The 24,081-nt window shown below is 39.8% G+C and overlaps 2 protein-coding genes across 2 annotated transcripts; one reads left to right on the top strand and one right to left on the bottom strand.

Annotated features, from left to right (window-relative positions):
- Positions 1–6,720: 6,720 nt before the first annotated feature.
- On the top strand, positions 6,721–9,869 carry LOC149837847 (uncharacterized). The gene has a single exon (XM_090007514.1). The coding sequence runs from the start codon at positions 7,747–7,749 to the stop codon at positions 8,566–8,568; it is 822 nt and encodes a 273-aa protein (XP_089863640.1). The 5' UTR covers positions 6,721–7,746; the 3' UTR covers positions 8,569–9,869.
- Positions 9,870–10,149: 280 nt separating this feature from the next.
- Positions 10,150–23,507, bottom strand: LOC149837846 (N-carbamoylputrescine amidase-like). Its single transcript, XM_090006222.1, has 10 exons — positions 23,355–23,507; positions 21,365–21,413; positions 12,967–13,058; positions 12,680–12,831; positions 12,543–12,589; positions 12,397–12,430; positions 12,042–12,208; positions 11,852–11,948; positions 11,541–11,745; positions 10,150–10,427 (listed from the first exon to the last, which is right to left on the bottom strand). Exons 1-9 carry the CDS (start codon positions 23,438–23,440, stop codon positions 11,570–11,572), a joined length of 900 nt encoding a protein of 299 aa, XP_089862348.1. The 5' UTR covers positions 23,441–23,507; the 3' UTR covers positions 10,150–10,427; positions 11,541–11,569.
- Between the last annotated feature and the right edge of the window lie 574 nt (positions 23,508–24,081).

Here is a 24,081-nt window from a genome sequence, read left to right as displayed (position 1 = left end):
GATTGCAAGTCTGGGAGGTCGTCCATGTGCTCGGTGGGTTCTAAGGGTGTTATGATTTCCTCTAGCCAGCATTTTTTATCCTCACCTACCACTTTTTCTGCTTTTTGAGGCATTTTTTAGGCCAGAGGAATGAAGGGCTGCCCCTTCGCTTTCCCTCGTCCTCGTGCTCGTTGTCCTTGCCTTGGGAGGGTGCGTGGGTTTATCGAGGCTCGATGCTGCCTTTGGCCTTGGTGGTGCTTTTTTTGTTCTTTGCTAGGTTCTCGTGTCAAGTTGAGATCTCCAAGGGGTCGTGGGCCGCGATCCGCTCATCTTTCAAGGCTATATCACTCGTGGGTCCTATTTTCCATGGTGGTACTCATTATTGCGCATCGGCTTATCTGTCGCAGCTTCCTATACTGCCTATCTTGGGGCCTGCATGCAACATTTATCTGCCCCTGTCAGTTCCCATGTTGATTTCCTCTATCGTCGTCTATCAGTTGATGAGCACGATAGCCGGTATTGATTGTTGTCTTTGGGGGGCGCCACAAGTCGCTTGGGATACTGGGGCTTGTATGGGGGGTGGGGGTGGGGGGGGGGGTGTCTGCAACTCTTTTTCTTTTATTCTCCCCCCTCTCGATGACCTTTCCTGAGGCATCGGGCTCGATTGCAGTGGGTCTGGCGGTGTTATCGGGTTTGCTATGCCTCGATCTCGCTCCCCATGGTATTGGGGGGCTCAGAGGCTGTTCGATCGGTGTGATGCGTCCTTGCCGTTAGTCTTGGTGGTCTCTACCTCGGTGATGCCGAGGGCTCTGGGCTTTGACGTCTCGCTGGCTCCTACGGCTCTGGGCTTTGGCGTCTCTCCTATTCCTGAGGTTTGCTCAAGTCGGGTGTGCTTGCTTCAGTCGTCGGCTCAGTTCTCGAAGGGTTTAGTATCTGTGGGGGTATCTAATCTGCGTCTGCTTGGTGATTTGGCATCGCCTCATATACGCTGCTTGCTCGAAGAGGGTCCCTCGTTCGTGGTGTCAGCTATTGGTGATCGTTGTTGCTCCTCTCAGTTATGTCGGATTTCATGCAGTTTCATCCCTCCTTCCCCTTTCTTCGCGGTTGTCGGGCCACGCTCATCATCTACCGCACTGCATCTCTTTGGAGAGTCGGGTTTCGTTGGGCAGGATGTCTCTCCTGTTCAGCCATCATCTTCGGTGGTCGATCCGTATTCCCCGTGCAACCATCTATCTTCCTACTTGGGTTGTTCAGTGGACATAGCAGCTTGGCGTCTTCATCTCTCGCTCTCTCAGTCGCAGATTCACAACATCTCTATCCTGATGAGGGAGTCATTCGCTGATATCGTTGAGGATTTGCCTTTGGTGGACGTTGATGCCTCCGGTCCCCCTTCTGTCTCCTCGCCTTCCTCGTCTGTGACCGGGGGGATTTCTCTATCTGGGCGGGATGGCGCCTCCCTTAGGGGTCGATGACAGTCTTCGAAGTTCTTCGCATCTCAGTTTGGGGTATCTCCAAGGCATTCTGCATAGATTCGCTCTCCGCGAGGCTTTCCTGATTTCCTGACATGAAGATTCTATGCTGGAATATCAGGGGCTTGAACTGCCCTCAAAAGCATCTATTCCTTGCTAGTTGGATCCGGCAGGAAAACCCTGACCCTGTCTTTATTTGTGAGACCAAGATGGCGGAGGTTCTTCGCTCGGTAGTTTCTGAGATCTGGCGTGGCACGATTTCTTTCTTCAAGCCATCGTTGCTCTTTGCGAGCGGTATCCTTGTTCTTGGGAGGCCGTCTCTTAGAGTCTACTAGCTTGATGAAGGCACGTTTTCACTATCCGTTGCCTTTCCTCTTCAGCTAAGTCGGTGCCAGGAGTGGTCACCATGGTGTATGGTCCGCACCGCCAGAGCCATCAGGAGGAATTTTGGGCGGACCTGAATAGGCTCCTTCAATCATTCGAGGAACAATACCTCATCATGAGCGATTTCAACTGCCTACTGTCCTCCTCCGACTCGAGTAATCCTATCTCCTGCTCAGCTTCTATGATTGGGTTCCAAAATTTCATTCAATCGAACCAACTGTATTTTGTTCTGCATTGTGGCGAAGCTTTCTCTTGGTCCAATCCTCGCTCTCGCCCGTGCTACCGTCTGCTTGACCGTGTGCTCGTCTCCCTGGATCTGTTGGCCTCGCTAAATGACCTCTCGTGTTGTCTTCTCCCTCCATCTGTCTCTGACCATAGTTAGTTGGTTATCTAATGGGGTCATGGATTTTCTCGTCACATCAATTTCTAATTTGAGCAATGGTGGATCAGGGAGCCAAACTTTGAGTCTGTAGTTCGTCTATCTTGGTGTGGCTCATGCACCGCAGCTAGGGCGGCTACTCGTTGCGTGGCTAAGTGTCGCCTCTTGTCTCAAGCAATTAAATCGTGGCTTATCTCGAGGCATATCAGCAAATTTCAGCATCTGGGGGATTGGGAGCGTGAGCTATCGTCGATCCATCAGTCTCTCTCGGATTCGGCCTCCCTATCGAACTCCGATATTGCTAGCCTGAATGCTAGATCGGCAGAGCTGACTCTGCTATTACGGTTGTGGCGCATAAAAGAGAAGATTCGCTGAAGACAGTGGTCTCATGCTATTTGGCTTAAAGCGGGTGACGAAAATACACGTTTTTTCCATTCCATTGCCTCTCATAGGCATCGGAGTCAGGCCATTCCTTCCATTTACATTGAAGGTGTCTACTATTCTGGGGATCAGGTTCTCCCAGCGGTGACCAATTTCTTCAGCAAGCTTTATGTCGATAATACTACGGTCGGTGGGTCGATGGGTACGGACTTCGTTCATTGCATCGCCCATGAATTATCCAAGTCTTTGCAGGTGTCCTTTTCTGAAGAGGAAATCTTTGCGGCAGTAGCAACTTTGTTCGATTGGAAAGCCCCAAGTTTTTATGGTTATCCTGTGGACTTCTATCGCACCTTTTTGTCGTGCGTTAAGGGTGATATTCTTAGTATGTTCATTGAGTTCCACCGCAACGGTTGGTTACCGTCTATATATCATGTGGCCATTGTATCTCTTATTCCTAAAGACGCTACGTCGGTGGATATAGCGCGGTACCAACCCATCTCTATCTTAGGGGAAATCTACCGGATCATCGCCAAGGTATTGGCTACCAGGATGCGCTCTATCGCTAATCAAATTTTTTCAGATACTCAATTTGCCTTCATTCCCCATAGACGGCTACAACATTCATTTATTCTGGCCACAGAGGTGGTTCACTCTCTCAAGTCCAGCGGGAGGCCGTTCTTTACTCTTAAACTTGACTTTCACAAAGCTTATGACTCGATGCACTCATCTTTCCTCTTTCACATGTTGGAGAACTTTGGATTTGGTCGACGCTTCTCTAGTTGGGTGCGTGAGTTGATCAATAATGCACAATCCCAAATTCAGATTAACGGGGTCTGTGGTAAGCAGTTTAAGCTTGGGCATGGTATTCGGCAAGGATGTCCCTTGTCCCCTCTGCTTTTTAACATCGTTTTCGAAGGCATTGTGGTCTTGTTCAAGAGGGTCGTGGGGTGTGGTTTTATTAAACCAATTGGAATTCAGGAGTTCTCGAGCCATATTCTTACTTACACCGTTGACATGATTGTTTTCGGTGTTGGCTCCATCCAACAAATGTTAAGAGTCAAGCTTATCATCCTCTTTTTCCTATCGATGTCGGGCCTCTCGCTGAACTATGATAAGTGTTGTATTTCTATGATCAATGTTCTTCTGCATACGCAGGCCATCGGTCAAAAGATCTTTCAGTGTGCCACTTTGGATAAGTTTTTCTCCTACCTTGGTCTGCCGCTTCAGCCCTCACGTATTTCATCGGCGGCTTGAAACACCACTCTCCAAAAGGTTCAGACTAAGATTTCAACCTGGCAAGCCTCCTACCTTTCGATTGTCGGTAGGCTTACCCTCATCAAGCATGTTCTAAATGCTATGCCATAATTTTTTATGTTTGTGTTCCTTATGCCTATGGGGATCAATAAGAAGCTCTCTACGTTATTGGTCAGGTTTCTGTGGTCTGGGCAAGGTAACAATGAAAAGTGTCACCTTGTGAGTTGGGACTATATAAGGCTGCCGCAGAATAGAGAGGGGTTGGGGATTTCTGACTCTAGGTTAAGAAGTATTGTTCTGGTTGTTAAGCAAAGCTGGCTTGCGCACCAACCGGGGTCCCCTTATGCAAACTTCCTTATGGCTAAATACAGATCGGTGGAGTCTTTGTTTGGGGGTCAACGCGCGACTAGGCCCCCCCTTTCGCACCTACGTAGATTGTGGATTCAAGCTTGGTCTGCTGTGTGTGCTGGCGAGGGCAACAATGTCGCTTAGAGCCAGTTCCTTTGTAGAGAGATCACCCCCGAACGACTCTTTCTGCACCAGAGCAACCTACCTTTCTCTCCTTCCTACAGGTGTGACTCGATGCCCTGCGAGTATTATCTGGGGCAAAGGTCCTCCTTTGAGAGAGCGCTTCCTTGCTTGGCTTATTCTGCCCGATCGGGTGCAGACGGATAGCTTCCTCAAGTTTATAGGTTTATGTATTGTGAGTAAATGTGCTCTCTGCGAGGTGGCCGAGGAATCTGCGTTGCACCTATTCTGGGAATGCCAGGTCTTTCAGAATATCTTTAAGGTTATCTGGAATAAGTCGATCATGTGCGTGCACCAGGAGTCTTTCGCTGTGGACCTCTTGTGGGGGGCCCCCGCAGTTCGTAGATATAAAAGTTGACGGATCATTTGGAGAACTTGGTTGCTTTCTTCCTAGTGGGTTGTTTGGATGTTGCACAACAATGCTATTTTCAGGCAGAACCCGGTATATTTCAATAAGTTAATAAATTATATTCTAGCGGATGTATACGCCTTGTTACGCATGTCTCCCTGATCTTCAGCGCCACTTGCCGCTAAGGCTTCTCCTAGATCGGGACTGATCGCCTCTGTTTCTGTTTTGTATTATGTGCTCTTTTTTAGCTTATGTGTTCTTTGTTGTTCTGAGTTTTGTTTGTTTTGTTTGTCGGTTTCAACTTCTATTGAACTTGTCGTAATGTTGATATTCGTAGTCTCTCTCTCTCTCTCTCTATATATATATATATATATATATCGCAGGTGGCGTGTCACCTATGACACGAGCAAACATGACACCAACACGTACAGCCATTATTTTAATATTTTTTGTATAGTTTTAAGTATTATTTTGATAAAAATAATTTTAATATTAAAATATCAAAAAATATTTTTTTATTGATTACAAAATTTAAAAAATTCCGTCTCCTTATGCCTTATTTTTTCCAAAAGTATTAAAACTTGCGAGTGGAATCTTCACCACGCGTCTTCCTGTCGACCTCTCTCTCTCTCTCTCTCTCTCTCTCTCTCTCTCTCTCTCTCTCCGTTGATACTGGCCCTAACCAACTAGGCGTCTAGGCGAGCAAGAAGGGATAATTATTCTCCAGCTTGCCTATCATAAAAGGAAAAGCCTCAATTTAGCAAGTGGACACCAGTGACGGATAAAGAAACCGTTGAATCAGTACATGGTTTTACAATGTGATGGCTGGTGGGTGGCTAGAATCATGGCATCTCATCCATGGAATTCTGGGTTCGAATCTCAATCCTGCCTAGCAAACAAACAAAGAAAAAAGTATATTTGATCACATTCAAAGTTATGAATGTTATTTCGTAGGCCAAGAAAAAAAATCCTCAACAATGGAGACAAAAGGGATGGACCATGGAATAGATTGAGAAGATAGAAGTAAAAAAAAAACAACTCCACTGCAGAGGCTCTACGGAGAATGGCATATGATATGAATGCTATTTCATTTACCATGAAATGTGGCTGCCAATGGGTTGGACCTGTGATGGATCCCAAGGATTAAATCCAAAAGAATCCTGGTGGATTTTGAACAGCTGACAGATTCGACCCCTCCCATCTAGGCAATTCTGATTAAAACCAACTCAGATATAAAATACAGTGATTTACAAAAAGCAGCCGAACTTATCAACTATTACTGAAAGATGCCCAACATTTAGGTTATTATATTCAAAATGCCTACTTTATTTGAATGCATTTTGAAATACCCACTTGAGCTGTAAAATGATATTTTTTTGTTTTTCTTATAGAAGAACTCATTTTATATCAACTGATGCTGCCTTGCTAAACAAATCAACAACTAGAGCATTTTAATCACTTTGTTCGACTAAAAAAAGATCAACCAAATGTGCTGTATATTTTTGTCCTTTTTATAAAAACAGCTCACTTATGTCATCTTACGCTTTTTTGTTAAAACAAATCAACAAATGAAGGCACTTTGGTCATTTTCTTTAGCTAAATAGAGGTCAACTCAAATGACTTTTAGGACCAAACGTGTTTTTTGCAGCATAAATTATAAAAGCAGATGGCTTTTTGTAAATAACTCAAACATATAGACTAGAACTAAAAAACATAGAATTTGTTAATGGGCTATTTACAAAAACATACATACATTTTTTTGCAATTAAAATTCATACCTAGAAATACTTAGAATTCAAAACAATACCTAAGTTGAGGCATTCAAATTCGTACCCCTGGTAACCGTTCTCTCGTTAACCATAATTAATAGACTCAAAACTAAGCCAGTTTTTTCCTCATTAAATATGCTTTTCTTTGCCCATTTTACCCTCATTGATTTCTAACTCCCCTATACATAAGGGCAAGATTGACCCTTTCTTAAGGATAAATTCATGAACTTGAGAGACATAAGAAAGGCCCACTTGACAAATTGAGCATACGTACGATTTTGGTTAACTACAAAACAAATGAGGTATGCATTTGAATTATATAATATTTTGGTATTAATCTGAATTATAAAACCTGTTAGGGTATGTTTTTTGTAAATAACCCTTTGTTAAATTACCATATAGAATATAGATTTGATTCCGGTTTATCTCCAACCCGGATCCAATCGATTCTCAGGTATGCAAGCCCCATCAGATTGCACACGTGATGAAAGATAAGGTAAGATCAGGCTCCAAGTAGCCAACTTAAGGCCCTGATAAATCCGGATGCCAGCTCAAACATATCGGAAATATGGGAAACTTCACGGGATATCTCAAGTTTTTGGTTTTCCAGAAAGCGAAAGGAAACAGAAGGCCTAATAATAGCTCGACACCACAGCACCTTGTTTGCACCACCGCCTTTCTCTCCCCCAATGACCTCCCCTCCTGCCCTGACGGGAATTGGTTTTCCTTCTTAAATACCGATCATTCCCCTCCATACTTTCATCATCCATCTGCCCTCCCAATTCCCACTGATCCCCCTCTGCTAAGATATCCAAACACAAGTTTTCTTGTTTCTTCATCACCGATTCACCCACCTGCCTGCCCTGTGATTCCCACTGATTCTCTCTGCTAGGATATCCAAACACAGGCTTTCTTGCTTCTTCATCACCCACCTGCCTGCCCTGTGATTCCCACTGATTCTCTCTACTAAGATATCCAAACACAGGCTTTCTTGTTTCTTCATCACCCACCTGACTTCCATGTGATTCACACTGGTTCTCTCAGATAAGATATCCAAACAGACTTTTCTTGTTTTTTCATCACCCATCTGCCTTATGATTCCCAACTGATTCCCTCTGCTAAGATATCCAAACACAGGCTTTCTTGTTTCTTCATCACCCACCTGCCTGCCCTATGATTCCCACTGATTCTATCAGATAAGATATCAAAACACAGGATTTCTTGTTTCTTTCTTCTTCTTGGGGAGGGGAAAAGATGGCCACTCTTGAAGCCTTGCGCCATTACTTTGATAACCCCGTGCAAGAGAAGGGCCTTGTTGATGCCTTGACTGCCCTCAGCCAGATGAAAACCATGACCCCTGTTGAGCAAGTCACCTTCACAGAGATCTTTGGTGAGCTTCACTTCAAGGAGAGCCCTTCTGCAGAAGCCCCCCATCAGCCCACTGAAGATGGCGGAACATCTGCTTCTACCAGCAATCCAGCTTCCGACATCTCCCCTGGTGATGATAGTGATGGCATCAGAATGAATCCGTTGACCGGTTCCTCCACCGATTCGAATTCTTGCCATCACACCTCCTCAAAGCCCAGTGGCTCCTTCCTAAGGAATTCAAAGAATCTGCAGATATGCACTGAAGGGTTGGGATTTGAAAGCTGCGGCAACATGGAAGAATCCCCGCAGAATTCTGCAATGGATTCATGCAAGTCATCAGAGAACCAATCGAAGAATGGAAATGGTCACTGGGCAAAGGATTTCACCAACATGGTCACGTACAGAAGAGCTAAACTTGAAGGATTTCCGCCACCAATTTCCAGTATAGGACGAAATGGGCAGCCATGGGTTTCTTTCAAATCATATAGGCAAGATGGAAGGTTTGTCCTGAGAGAGATCAGAATCCCCAACCAAGAGTTTCTGCATGCTAGTCGCCAAGACGGCCGCCTGAAACTTCGATTCGTTCAGCCAGATGATGAGATTGAAAGCCAGGAAGAAGAGAGTGATGATGACCCAGAAATGGATGTCTCACAGGCAGATGATGTTGATGATGATAGCAATGAAGATGAAGAGAAAACAGTGATGTAGTTGAGGGTCTTCCATTAGAAGCAGCCTTTCAAGTCTTTGGTTTTTTGTTTTCTATAGTTATGGAAAAGGTTTAAACAGAAAGGTGCGGCTCTGATTCAGAAAATTGGGGTCCTTCTTTTGTTCTGCTAGAAATGATAACCATGGCATTTGAAATTTTGAACTTGCATGGAAGAATACCAATGCATGTACATATGGAATTCGTGGTTGAGTATAGGTGAGAGAAGAATTTCTTCTGTCTTCAAACATTTGATGGGGAACAAACTCGAGGGCAGAGCAGCAAAGACAAGATTCTCTCAAAATCAACACTTCAAACACGACGAGTGTTCAGAAGATGACTTACGAATGATGCATGAAGCAATTAGGAAGCTTAAGAGGAAGCAAGAAGTGGCATAAAACAATACACACAGAACCTGTGTTTTTACCTAGGTATATCTTCAAGGCTTTTGCCTAAAAACATACACATTATATGTAGATTTTACAATGAAAAATATATTTAAAAAGAGAACAATTCTTCCGATGCATTTCCAACATCAACAAAAATTACAATGTTATATTGGAAGAAGCGAGCTTTCCATAAAATTAAAAAAACGTGAAAGAGGAGCATGGCTTCGCACTTCTGAAGCAAGTTTCCTGGGAGCAAGCTTCCAAGTTTTTTAAAATCTTACGCTAACTATATTCTTAACCATCACCTTGAGGGAGTGTTTGGATTCATGGAGATAGATGGAGTCGGAATCCAATTCTGAAGAAAATTTCAATTTTCTCCTGCTTTGGATAGAAGAATTTTGTTGCAATTCCAAACATGCCATAAAGAACTGGTTATTTTACTTTTTCTTTCTTTGTTTTTGCTGCAGTCTCATACTTGGTTTAATATGAAACAGAATGCATTCAATTGAATATCTTTAGAAATTGTCACTGTGATTGAAAATTGCAAATCCTGAAAAAGGCCAAAAAATGAAAGTTGAAAACAGAAAGCACGAATCCTTCTCTAAAGCAGAGGCCATAATAGAAAGGTCACATTACTCATGGAACCTTCATGTCTAAGAACTACCAGAAGCATAAGCATCATCTATGCAGTGGAACTCCAAAAGGGAAATAAAGAGAAAAGTCATCCTATTTTCTAAAAACATCCACTGATGTGGCATCTACGACCCTAAACAAATACTTTGCTTTAAAGGCCAAATCACATGATATGGAATTTGATTCAAACAAAGAATTATTTCAGCAAAAAGAATTGAGATTACACCTATTGATGATGTCTTATCACTTTATGAATCTTTGCTTTTGAAAACAAAGAAAAGAATTTTAAGTTTGGCTTTTGATGCAACAATCTATTGGGTAGTGGTCCCACTTATTGAGGGATTGCTATTGTTGATGGTACGATACTATATAGCAGCCACACTGTTCTTTTTAGCATTTACATTGAATGTTTTGTGGATCTAACTGTACAGATATGGTGTGTGTGTGTGTGTGTGTGTGTGTGTGTGTGCGCGCGTGCGCGCATGTGAGTTGAGCGCAGAACTTTGTATCATCTTGATACAAGGAAAATATTTTGAAAGAAATCATACATGCGGCTAAAAGAGAGCTCACTGAAGATGTTTACATATAATACAAACTAGGCCTTTCAAAATCCATTTCATTTAGATTTTTCATAAAACAAGTATCATAAACTGTATAAATTAGACGGTGCAGAAAAAAAAAAGTACACCCCCCAAGTAAATATAACCAGATACTCAAACGGGGATTATAAGAAAGGAACAACGTTTTTGTTTTCAATAGCAAGCACAGGGATCACCCCAGCAGATTGAACCAAGTCGCTTGAGATGGTCTGACTCTACTAATCCAGCTATCTTCTTTGACCCCTGCAACATATTAAAAACAACACTGTTGGCAAGTTTCGTTCAAAACCTATGGCTTCTTTATCCAATAAACATAGTTTTCATTGTTCAAATTCATAATGTTGTGGTTGAAGCATTAGGGTCAACAATTTGGGTTTTGGTAAGATAGCGAGCAAGCTGAAGGTGCAAGAAATGTTGGGAGAGGTTAAAAATATATATAATGAGCATATCCTTCCCGAGGTTGAGACAGACAAGGAACATGGATGGCAAAAAAGAATTGGAAAATCTTGAAATGTTTACTGGCCATGACCAACTTAGGATTGGTATTAAACAAGTCATATTGGACCACCATTTTTGTCTACACATAGTTTAACTAACATATGAATCAGAAACTAAATAAGTCAACTCAATGTACATGTAAGAATTTCACTGGTTGCAGAATGGATTGAACCAGCATATCAAACATCTGGGTTGAAGCCAGGATAATAAAAGGAATAACAAGCTCAATTCCTGAAAAGCAGGCATGTCTATAAACAAAGCATTACAAGAACCAAGGAATATAAATCTTTCATCATCGCTACTAATGATTGATTTTCCTTTTCTATAGAAATCTTTCCCTTGTCATTTAAATAAGAAAAATATAAAGAAGAAGCATAACATACTCCTTAAAATTCAAAACATAACATGAAAGCTTAGGAAGCTTGGAAGTTGTTAACATCAAGTTTCCGTAGCTGTTAATCTAGGGCCATGGAAGTACGGGTGGGCAATGGGATGGCCCAGCCTGGTCCTGGTCTCAAAACACCTGGTGGCCCACTGGCCACCAGCACAATTCCAATGGGCAAACCAGGGGTCATGCAGGCCTTTCCAGGTCCATTATGGACTGACCCCTTGACTGGCCACACAAAAGTTAACTGGCCTGTGGCCCGTGAACAGGCTGGGATGGGTCCCAAAAAGATGGCCTAAGCATGGCTCAAACAGGCCGGACCACCCAATGCCCTGCTCTAAGTGGAAGACAACTCCAGTGCCCAAACTGTTTGATGACCGCATGTATGTTGATTCAAAATTTCATAAACAGCTATAGCCAGAAAAAGTGGAATAAGCTTGCCTTATAAAAAAAACACCGAGAATATAGCATACCTCTACAAGATAAGAAGGGTTCCCTCAGCTTAGAGATCTTTATTGTGCCCATCTAACGTCAGTAATACTTTGTATAGTTCCGGACGTCGATCTCTGAATATTCCCCAACCTTGCCTCTTGGACTTTATCTCATCCAAGTTGAATTCAGCTACTAGAACACCTTCATCTTTGTCATTGGCTGTTTCCACTATCTCTCCAGTTGGACCTATTTATTGCATTGAACATGTAAAACATTAAAGTAGGCATACGCACATGCACCAGCTGCACTTGATAATAACATATGATTTCCATTTGAACATTAAAAGTGATACCTGCTATAAATGAGTTACCATAGAATGTAATCAAACTCTCCCCATGCTCTGTCTCGATTAACTCCTTTCCAATTCTATTAGCTGCTACAAGAGGCACCTGAAAAGTGCACATAAAATGGTCTATTGTGCATACAGTTTTCAAGTTATGCCTAATAATCATAAAGGGGCTAACATACTAAAAATCACCAACCAAATTTGCCCCAGCATGGCCTTGCATTACTCTCTTCCAGTGATGACAGGAATCAAGATCATCATCTTGTGGTTCACTACCAATTGCAGTTGGGTAGAATAATATTTCTGCACCCTGAAGAACCATAGCTCTTGCGGCCTCTGGGAACCACTGATCCCAACAAATAGCTGTTAAGTTGAAAAAGAAAGTACTTTCAGCTATAAGCAGCTGGTATTGGTTCTCAACAATTACAACCTCCAATGTTTCTTCCAGGTTATATTAGACAAGAATGAAGCACCAAGAAACCACCTAAACAATTTTAAGCATTTAAAATGTACTTTCCTGGAAGTAGTTTAACAAGTGCCTTGATACTTACCAACCCCAATATTAGCAAATTTTGTCTTGAACACCTGTTTTCATAGTGTTAATAAGAAATGGTCAGCACTTCCAATTCATACAATCAATGAAATACAACTAGAAAAAGAAAGAGAACACAGCTGAAAATAACAAACTGTGGCACACCTTGAATCCAGTGTCACCAGGGTTAAAGTAGAATTTCTCTTGATAACCTGCACAAGCAGTAATGTTTTTTTCTTCTATGTATTTTAACTGAATCAGAAGAAATGGCCACTAAATTATGAAAAGTCACAGAACATCACCTGGTCCATCTGGTATATGTGACTTCCTGTACAAACCAAGGTCTGTTCCATCAGCATCTATTACAGCAATTGAATTGTAATGAGCATTGTTTGCCTCCTCAAAGAAACTGACTGGTATGACAACACCCAACTCTTTTGCAAGTTTTTGTATCCTGCCAATACAAAAAAAGAACAGGAATGACTAAAAACTTCTGGCTCTTTCAAATGAGAGAATTATTATAGAAATTCTTTCCTGCCCTTAGCTGTTGAAAAGACTAGTTCCACCACATATTTCTGACATGGTTTACCTCTGAATTGTAGGATGTCCTTTATAGGGCTTTGCTCTCTGAAAGAACTCTTTTCTTTGGGCCTGGCAGAAGTAATATCCTTCAAATAGTTCCTGCATATAATTAATCAGAAACAAATAATAAGAGGTGATAGAAAACAACACTCATATGCACGGTAGTCAGAGCATGCTGAAACTGACTGACGAAGTGATATGCATGAGCTATATCAGGTCTGGTGATAGACAACTGAGTGACCTAATTAGTTGGCAATAAGGTGTAGGGTCTTCAAGAAGAGTCTCATCTTCAAGCCTTAATTTTGCATTGATCACTAAAAAGGTTTTTACTTTCTTATCATCTGAAATCCAGGCTTTGAGCAAATATCAGCAACATGATTTATTTGAGAAAGAATATACCCTCTGGGAGAGTAAGCAACTTCAATACCTAAGAAATATCTTAGAAAACCTAAATCAAACATATAAAAAAAATATAATATTTTTAATATCATTAACTTCATGTTTGTCACTTCTAGTTATTATCATGTCGTCTACATATAGTAGAAGGATAACAACCTTAGAACCTGTACGTTTGACAAAAAGAGCAGTGTCAATATAGCATGAATGAAAGCACAGATGAATCATTACATTACTAAATCTATCATACAAGGTCTTAGGAGCATGTTTAAGACCATACAAGGCCTTCTTAAGTTTAAGAGTTTTACCTTTTTCAATACCAAATCCCGGCGGAGAATCCATATAAACCTCCTCACTTAATTCTCTATTGAGAAATGCAATTTTAACATCAAGTTGGTATATGGTCCATTTTTTAATAGATGCAACAGCTATGAAAGTCCTAACATTAGTCATTCTAGCTACTGGTGCAAAGGTTTTCTCATAGTCAATTCTGTATTCCTAGGAATATCATTTAGCCACAAACCTAGCTTTATATCTTTCTAGGGCCCATCACTCTTGGTCTTAACCTTGAAAACCCATCTATATCCTATAGCTTTCTTTCCTAGGGGTAATGAAGTTACTTCCCAAGTCTTAACATTTTTAAAGGCATCTAATTCTACATTCATATTCAAAAAAATGAGTGTAGCTGAGATGCGTATGCTTAGATGGATGTGTGGAAATACAATAAAAGATAAGATTCGGAACGAGGAGATACGTAAGAAGGTAGGCGTTGCACCCATTGAAAATAAGATGAGAGAGAATCGTTTACGGTGGTTTGGACATATTCGGCGAAGGCCTAATGATGCTCCAGTTAGAAGGATGGAGAAATGGGAAAATATATTAGTTAAAAGAGGTCGGGGTAGGCCTAAGAAGACTTGGATGGAGATGATAGGAAATGATATGAATGCTTTGAACCTCACCGAGGACATGGCCTTGGATAGAAATGATTGGAGGAGAAAGATTCATGTGGAAGACCCAGAATGATTTTCTTTTTTGGTTCATATCGCCGACCCCAATTGTTTGGGATGAAGGCGTAGTTGTTGTAGGTTGTAATTCTACATTCATGGATTCAACCCATTGTGGAAGGTTTTTGGCTTCATTATAATATAACGGTTATCTTCATTATCATTCAAAGAAACATTAACTTTTTATGGTAAGAAATCAAATAAAAAAGTATAATCTACTTCCTTTTTCTCAGTTTTCTCAAGTCCATTTCATTTTCTAAAAAGATCACATCCTTAGAAACATAAAGTTTAAAGTTAAAACATCTATAGCCTTTTTATTTTCTATCATAACCCATGAAGACACATTCAACGGCTTTTGGAGACAATTTATCTCTTTTATATAAGAGAACAAAACACTTACAACCAAAAACTCGCAAACGCTTAAAATTGTGTGTTCTTTCAAATAGTTTTTCATATGAAAAAATATTTTGTAAAGATGATGAGAGCATTTTATTTATCAAATAGGTTGATGTTAGAACGATCTCGGCCCAAAAACTTTTTGGAATATCTTTAGAGATAAGTAGAATCCTAATAGTTTTCATAATATGCCTATGTTTTCTTTCGGCTAGTCCATTTTGTTGAAGAGTTCTAGGACAAGATTTTTTGTGACAAATCCCATTTTGTTTTAAATAATTTTAAAATTCATTGGATAAGTATTCACTACCCGAGTCGGATCCAAGGATGAAAATGTTGCCTTGAAATTGATTTTTAATCATCATATGAAATTCTTTAAAAAAAAGAGAATACATGGGATTTGAAATTAAGGAAGTAGATTCATGCATAACTAGTGAAATCATCAATAAATGTAACATAATATGAATAACCTCCTTTTGATATGATTGGAAAAGGTCCCCAAACATCCGAATACACTAATTCAAAAGGCCTTTTAGAGACAAATATTCTATTAGAAAATGGAATAAATTTTATATTTCCAAAGATACAATCTTTGCAAATTAAATCTTTTTCATTACAAAATTCTTTCTCAAAAGGAAAAAGATACATCTTTGAATAGCTTGGATCTTCAAATCTTTTATGCCAAGTTTAAATATCTTTATCTTGGACATAATTACAAAAAGATCTTGAAGGGAGATTTAGAGAGTTCATGAAGTAGAGATCTCCTCTACTATGGCCTTGCCCAATCTGCTTCCCGAACCGAAGATTCTGCACGGAACAACCCTTAGATGAAAAAGAGATTTCACATCCATTATCGGAGATTTGAAAAACCGAAAAAATAGTTAAATTCAATTTTGAAATGACCTTAACTTTTGGAACACAAAAGTTTTGAGAAGAATCTAAGGTTCCAATACTTTTAATTTACAAAGATGTTTCATCGGTAGTAGAAACATAGGAGGGTTTTGAATGAGTGCATAAATCGAATAGACCATTCTCATGTGATGTCATATGAAAGGAAACTCCTGAATCAAAGATCTAAGAACACATACCTGGAAGAGAGGATAAGTAATTGTTGAAGTGCCTATGATAGTTGAGAAAGTTCTTTTTTAATTGATTCTTTCTGCTTTAGTGTAGATTCTTTAACGGAAGTCACCTTAATCTTGAAGGTATCATTAAGCTTGGGACAATTGGGTCTTATGTGTCCTGGTTCATGGCAATGGTGACAAATAGTTTTTCTATAGCCACCACCATAGTTGTTTTGCCTCCCAAAGTGTGGAGGCTTGTAAAACTTCACATAGTTTCCGGTTTAAAAACCGTGATCTCCTCCCTTAATCATACCAAGACGAGTTTCTTCTTGGTATATTTCGGTAACTGCATCTTCGAAAGAAAGATATTTAGATCTATGGAGAAGAGAAGATCCAACTTGTTCGAATTCGAGCTGAAACTCATGTAAAAATTGGAAAGTATTTTTTTTCATTTGTTCTCTTCTTAGCTTCACATCTTTACTAGCAACTCACTTGGATTTAATAAGCATCTGCTCATCCCATAGAGGAGGTAGTGCACTAAAATAATCGCAGACACTTATGTCCCCTTGTTTGATGGTTCATATTTTCTCTTGCAAAAAAAATGTGTTACAAGGTCTTTTTGGGTATACATATCCTTCATAAAGAACCAAGCCTCGTTGGCTTTACAAAATTTTGCAATGCTGGCACATATTTTGAGCTCAACATTATTCATAAACCATGTAAGAATTTTTGCATAATTACTTTCTCAATCTCCTACCTTAGATTAATGATCTTGAATAGCCTTTATTCAAGCATCTCCTTATAAGGCCTTCTCTTGATCTCTTTCTCGTTTCGTGAGCTTGAGTTGAGGCGCCAGGATAATGTCCATCACATATCCCCAAAGCTTAATTCCTTTGAGGTTATTTTCCATTGTAGATGCTCACACCATGTAGCTGAAGCCATTTAACTTGACAGAGAGACCAATCTTTTGATCATGTTCCATTTTGAATGGTAGAAGAGAGACAGAGAAGAATGCGGAAGAACATGTTCAGTTGAGTCACCACGAACACACGAACACTTGAAGATGGTTTTCCACAATTACGAACACTTGAAGATGGTTTTCCACAATTACGAACACTTGATGGCCACTTTCCACAAGACCAAGAGTACTATGGCTCTGATACCATATAATGAAATATACAAAAAATATAAACAAAGGCCTCTAAGGGCTTACAAGAACACAATCACAAGTCCACGATGGGGGCAATACAAGAGCCAATAATGGCAACACAAAAAGATAAAAAATATAACGAAATGGTACAAATCCCAATGTACTTCGAAATACATCCCATGAGCCAAGAATACAAATGTAGTTAAACGCTCATTCACAATGGAAATACCCATAGAAACACAAGACTTAAAAATAAATAATTTCATTAAGTATGAAATTCAAATAATACAAAAGAAATGAAAAATTACAAAAGAGCCTCACTACACTCAAAACCTAGAAATCTACCCATCACTCTCTCATTATACAAAGGCATACACCCACCCTTTATATAGAGAATAGGAGGGAGAAGAGAATGATTAAAAGAAGAGATAGGGGAACCAATTTAGCCATTGGACTAGGTCCAATGACCAGCCATCCCCAAGTCAGCCAATAGTTGACTTGGGTATAATATATATATATATATATATATATATATATATATATATATATATATATATATATATATATATATATAATATGTATATGCATATATATATATATAATATTATATACATATCTTAACAAACACCACCCCTATTTATACATTTTACAAGAGAGAGAGAGAGGCCATTGGGAGCTCCGAAATAGAGTTGTTGTGACTACCGGGTGCCTACCGAGCTTTGGAAATATTGTTTCTATTTTTTCTAGAATTTGACCATACTGATGTAATCTACATGATTGATTTTATGGGAATCGACTTTTGGATTGTCAGATTCCAATACCAAGTTAGGTTTTTATAAGATTCAACAATCTACAATTTTAAAAAATATTCAATGCTTAAAAAATAATCTTTTTCTCAAAAAAAACACCAAGTATGATTTCCTAGCTATGTCACAGGGATTCGGCTAGCAGGGTGCCGCAACCGCGTCGACGCGGGTGTGGGTGCGGCACCGGGTGCGGTCAACCCGATCCTGGGTGCGTTGACCGCACCCAGGATCATTTAGGTCCATTTTTTTTTAGATTTTTTTTAAAAAAAAAATTGCCCTATGAAATGGGCTGCGGAATTTAAAAAAAAAAAAATTCTGCTGACAGCTGCTTGCTGCTGCTCTTGTTTTATAAAGGGGCACTTTTAAAACCATCTAAAATTGAAGAGACTTTTCAATCTAGATCCTTCTTTTTCGTAAAGGATTTTCTCTCTCCATAATAAATGATAATGATGGTGGTAGCCTTGCTGGCTATTAGTATTCACTGTTCTCCTGACGAGATGGGTGCTCTAGCTGGCTGTAGCCTTGTGTAGACCTCTCTTTTCCACATGTCCAATCCAATAAATTTCTTTTAGCTGTCGTGCAGCTGTATATAAAATGAAATTTGAAGAATCCTATAGCGTGGCAGTGGAGTCATAGGCTTCATGAATACTCTCTCTCCAACAAACCACATCAAACCGTGCGCTTATATTTTTTTTCGTGAAGACCAGGGAGTTTCAGACATGATTGAATCATGACAGTCAGCAGAACGTAGCAGGCTGGGTCGATCAGATTGCCAATCCTTTCGTTTCATTAATTCTATCCCGTTGCCTCAAAGTACACAACAAGCAGAACGTGGGTAACGAGTCTTCAAACAAACACACCAGCAAAAAAAATTGGACCCCCGACCCGCGTCGGGGGAACCCCCGGACCCCCTTATATATATATATATATATATATATATATATATATATATATATATATATATATATATATATATATATATATATATATATATATATATATATATATATATATATATTACATTTTTGCCCCTGCTTCACCCCCGCACCCGGGTTTTTTGGAAGTGCCGAAACCCCGCACCCTCACTCGCACCCATGTGGCATAGTTTCCTAGCAAATCGATCATGCAGAACAATCTCTAGAGTCAGATTTTTGAAAAACAACATGAAAACCCCCTATCCACTGGTGGTAGGCACGTAATAGGCACAAAAAGCATCAGGCACCTACCCATTATATATATATATATATATATACACACACACACACACACATATATTTTAACAATACAATGTGTAAGTGTTTTGTGTGATCTTCCAAGTTATTGCTACAAACAATGATGTCCATGTAAACAACCACAAACAATCCACATGTGAGTAGAAGATCTTGTTCATTAAATTTGAAAAGGTTGTAGGCACATTAGTTAAACCAAAAGGCATCACAAGAAACTCAAAAGCATTGTATCATGTGACACAAGTAGTATTGGCTTCATCCTTGTCGAGTATCGACAATCCTAACTTGTTAATACCCTAACTATAGATCTATGTCACATGGGTGCGGGTACGGGGGCGACACGGGTGCGGAGCAATTTCAAAAATTTTGGACATGGAGACACGGCTATATATATGTATATATATTTAAAATATATATATATATATAACAATAATAAGACTCGGTCAAAGTTGTGCCCATTAGGGGACACGACTATATATATATATAAATATATATATATATATATATATATATAAATATATATATATATATATATATTTTTTTAAATATATATAAAAAGATCGATTTTTTTTAGTTTTTATACATCTTTTACCCTAAAAATGGACAAAAATAGACTCGATCAAAGTTGACCGAGTCCAAAATGTGGACGGACTCGACCCCGGTGCGTTGACCGAGTCCGACACTTGGTTGACCGTGTCTGCCCCGTGTTCGAAGCCGCACTCGTGTCGGGGCGTGTCGACGCAGGTGCGTCGACCTTATAGCCGAGTCCGTGTGACTTAGCTATAGATCCAACTTCAAGAAGGCTCGAGCTTTACCCAATTGATTGAACAAGTTTGTGATAAGAGGCAATGGATATTTGTTCCTTCCAATCAGTTTGTTGAGTACCCTATTGATGCATAAGCATTTGGAGCCATCATTCTTTGTTTGAAACAACATAAGAGAGTCAACGGAGGGCTCTCGATGGCGAATGGTCCCTACTTCTAGCATGCCATCAAGTTGTTTTCGAAGGCCCTATAATTTGGGAGGTGCATCCCATATAGGATCATCAGGGGCAGTTTTGTGCCCAACACTAGTTCGATCTGGTGATCCACTTCTCATCATGGGGGAAACTTATTCAACAATTCAGCGGGCATCACATTACCGAACTCCTCTAATACAACAACTATTGTCGACAAGATTTCCTCCTAGGGTTTCAACTTCTCTTCCCCAATGCAAATAAAAATGTTTTCCCGCGTTGCTTGAGGCCCTTTTTCAGTTGTAAGATTGAAACCATGCATACGGATGACTTTGTCGAGGTCGACATGGGAACCATGCATGAGGAGTTTTCGTCCATGAAGTTGATGACATTCAAATGGAGCATTGGTACCGCTTTATTTGCGCACATGAACTCCATACCTAAGATCACCTTCAAATCATCCAGTGGAGCTACTAAGAAGTTAGTCCTACCAACCCACTTTTCTGACCTAACGAGAACGTCTCAAGCTACCCCCAAGATGGGTTGGCCTCAAAGTTCACCACCTTCATGCAACTTACTTTCTTATCCCAATGCAGGTCAAGTCATTTTGTGTCTTCCTATGTGATGAAGTTCCTTGTTGGTCGATGGTGTCCAAACTGTTGACCCTCCAACATGTTTATTCTCTGGAGGGTCCACATCTTAGGCGCCTTCTCATTAGGCTCCTCTTCTACTTCGATTGCATTAGCAACTCTATTCCCCACGTTGCCTGGATTTTGAGTGGCGCAATCTTGAGCAAAATGGTTCTCATTGTAGCACCAACAATTTAGATTGTAACTACATTGTCCTTAATTTTGGTTCTGCTGTCAGTTCTATTTCCCTGCTCACCATCCTGTCGAGCATTTTTTTATTCTTGTTGCCTCAAATTTACAGTCAATTTTGGCTCCCACCTTGACCACCCGCATGATTGCCTCGATCATCCTTGTGGATGCCCCTTACGGGTTATGCTCAATCAACCATTCTGCCACTACCAAAGCACTAGCCAAGTTAGGTAGCTTTTGCTGATAAAATTCCTGTTGTGCCCAGAATTTAAGTCCATTCTTGAAGTGGAACATGCACAGCCCACAGATGACTGCAAAGGCAAACTATGACATGATATGAAATTTTGAAACAAATATGAATAAAAATTTGCAATATCATTCTAGAAAAAAGAATCCATCTTAAAAATACAGACAATAATTTAGCTTTGGTTTAAGATTGGGATGTGCAAGCTAACTCCATAACAGAAACACCTCAGCAAAGATTAAGCAGATCATATTTTTTGTAAACATACTACATGAACCAACACCATCTTTTAAAATGGATAATGTATAAGATATACAGATTTTGTAGAAATAGGTGCATTACACACTTGAATAAGAACAATTTGTGCACCCTTTTTGTGAGCATCCCTGATCAACCTGCACAAAAAGAATCCAATCATAAGTCTTCATTCACAATATGAATAATATAAGCTGAACAGTTTAATATTCCAGCAATTAGCAAATCAATACTAAAGACATAATAAAGCCAAATAGAATACCAAAAAACTGTATATATAGTTATACAAAATGTCCCAACCATATATCTTCAAAGAAACAATATATCAGTATATAACTTGCAATTAGAAGATCATCTGCTTTATATCTGACAAGTCTTCATGAATAGAGGTACACACTAACAGCAAGTACATTTATAATTTCCATTGAGCTTGTAACACAAGTTGTTAGAATGTCATGAATGAGAAAGATCTAAAAATAAACGTGAGATCTATAAACTGCCCGCAAGCTACATAATAGTTATAAGGAAGACACATAGTTCCCCACTTTCTATCTTGTGCCAGTTTTTTCGAATTTTCTCCAAGAAGTACCACAGATTGAACAAAATTCCATCATATTAACATGCTAGAAAACCATTACTTATTGATAGTTAAGCATGTGGATGGAACTTGTATTTGGTCATTTCCAACCAAGTGTATTACGTACTTGAAATTTCCAGTCACTATTCTATATCAGTGTAGCTTCAGAATGTATTATGGAAAAAACAGCATGAGAGCTTGCTTGCTGAGATCTGCAGATTTCGTGTTTGCACATTGCAAGCTAAAAGCTTGGTTTTCCTTCAAGTGGTTTTGTTGAGGTAAAGCAACCAATACAATTAAAAGAGAGTGCTTCACAAGGCATGATTGTGCACTAGCTTAGACAGATAAAATAATGTGAAGAAATGACATCGTAATGTGTAAGAAATTTCTTTAGTCATTGATGACTTAATCCAGATGATCCAAAGAAGAACTTAGAACTTATTTATGAGAGACAAAATCCCTAGGCAACGTATATAAAGACAAGTGAGAAGAGGATGAACTACATCTATGAGGACATGTCAACTTATTGAATGGAGTTCACAGATCATATATCATTAATATTCTAAATAAGTGATTTTCAATCAGATCCTTGAACCAAATTATGGAACTTCTAAATAAGTGGGTTGCTATTGAATCCATGCTCTAAGTAATGAAACTTCCTCTCTGAAGATGTCTGCTTATGTTTAGGTTTGCTTTTGCTTTTTCAATCATTTTGGGGTCCTAGATGGCCCTATGCCACATGTAGCCACTATAAAACTGCTTGCAGATGTCAAGCTTTTCAGGTTAAAAACCCAATTATCACTAGAAGTTCATAATAGGTTCCAATTTCAGATACTTGATTGATTCACTATAAGCAACACAATCTGAATCTGACAGGGGCTGCACAATTGGCTGATGAAAAGGCATATTGTCCAACTTAACCAAGTTGCAATCAAATTATAACCCAATTATCGTCGAAATTCAGACAAGAGGTACCGATTTCAGATAGTATAATTCACTATAAGCAACAGAATCTCAATATGGGGCGATTTAACCAATTTGCCATTTTTCCAATTCGGTTCCATCGGCAACCAAATTGAGAGTGCTCTAAGCGAATCGTCACAAAACAAACACAGAACCAACACAAAAACATTCTTGAGATCAAATCCAAACATCATAAACAACCGCGTTTAACTCTCAAAATCGGGCAACATCCCCACAAAAAAATCACAATGGCGACGCATTCATCAAACTTTCATTTGCACAGAACGATCGATGCGACAACTATAACGATCTGGTGAACTCGAAAAAAGAGTTTTTTCTTTCCGGAAAAAAAACATGACTGGGATAATTCGTAGAATTATGCATCAGTTAACGGATCGGTGCACTCAAACATCAAAACACAAAACAAACCTTGAACTCAAATCATCAAATCTCCGAAAAAAAGAGACCGAATTGGATCTATTCATCAAAACCCTAGAGATTATTGAATGGCAAAGAAATGGGTAGAATTTTTTTTCTTTACCGTTCGGCTCGATCGACGTTCTCAGAGACGACGTCGGAGCAGGCGAATTGCAGAGACGCCACCACCACCGTCCGATTTCCCCCCATCTCTCTCTCTCTCTCTCTCTCTCTCTCTCAGAGTCGGCTATGGAAATGGGATCTCTCTCTTCGCTACGCGACAGAGCCGATCTGTTCTTCCTTTTGAATGACAACAAATTTGCCGGGAATAATTTCGGCAAGGGCAATCGCTTCACGACTATAAGTAACACTTAGAGAACAAGGACATCAACATAGTAAGACCCGTGTACCTGATAGGACAGATATCCGTATCGTGGCCTAAAAGTAATGGTCGTCTTGCTTACAAAATGACCACGAAATCATGCGAAAGTTTTTTGTTAGGTTAAGCTAAACAAAATGCCCCTCTGTCCCTGCCGCCCTTGAGAAGGCCGGTGGCCCCACCACCCGGCTGGCAGCTCGAGAGTCGGTTCTGTAAGAGTCGTTCTTATATATCCTAGAAGGAGCCCGAGATGAGGACCGTTGAAAGTCTGAAACTATCGAAAAGTAAGGGTCTTGATTTAACCGCTTTGGAGAGTGACGCGACCTCTTGAATTAAGATCGTGCTGTGGTCACTGGTGGCCAAGGCTGAGAAACAAGCCCAGCTGCTCGTCGCTCAGCTCATGTTTAGTTCGTAAATATTTAAACTCATGAAAGAGGCTCAGCAAGCACAGCGGCTCGGCTCAACTCGTATA

Source organism: Nuphar pumila, chromosome 5 (assembly GCF_984573655.1).
Source record: "Nuphar pumila chromosome 5, dmNupPumi1.hap1.1, whole genome shotgun sequence".
NCBI classification, from domain to species: domain Eukaryota; kingdom Viridiplantae; phylum Streptophyta; class Magnoliopsida; order Nymphaeales; family Nymphaeaceae; genus Nuphar; species Nuphar pumila.
This window is presented reverse-complemented; position numbering and strand designations above follow the sequence as displayed.

Coding starts and splice junctions, on each gene's coding strand:
- LOC149837847 (XM_090007514.1), top strand. CDS start 7,747: ATGGCCACTCTTGAAGCCTTGCGCCATTACTTTGATAACCCCGTGCAA.
- LOC149837846 (XM_090006222.1), bottom strand. CDS start 23,440: ATGGGGGGAAATCGGACGGTGGTGGTGGCGTCTCTGCAATTCGCCTGC. Junction 11,949..12,041: donor GCCATGCTGGGGCAAATTTG/GTTGGTGATTTT, acceptor TGCACTTTTCAG/GTGCCTCTTGTAGCAGCTAA. Junction 11,746..11,851: donor TGGTAACTCATTTATAGCAG/GTATCACTTTTA, acceptor TGCAATAAATAG/GTCCAACTGGAGAGATAGTG.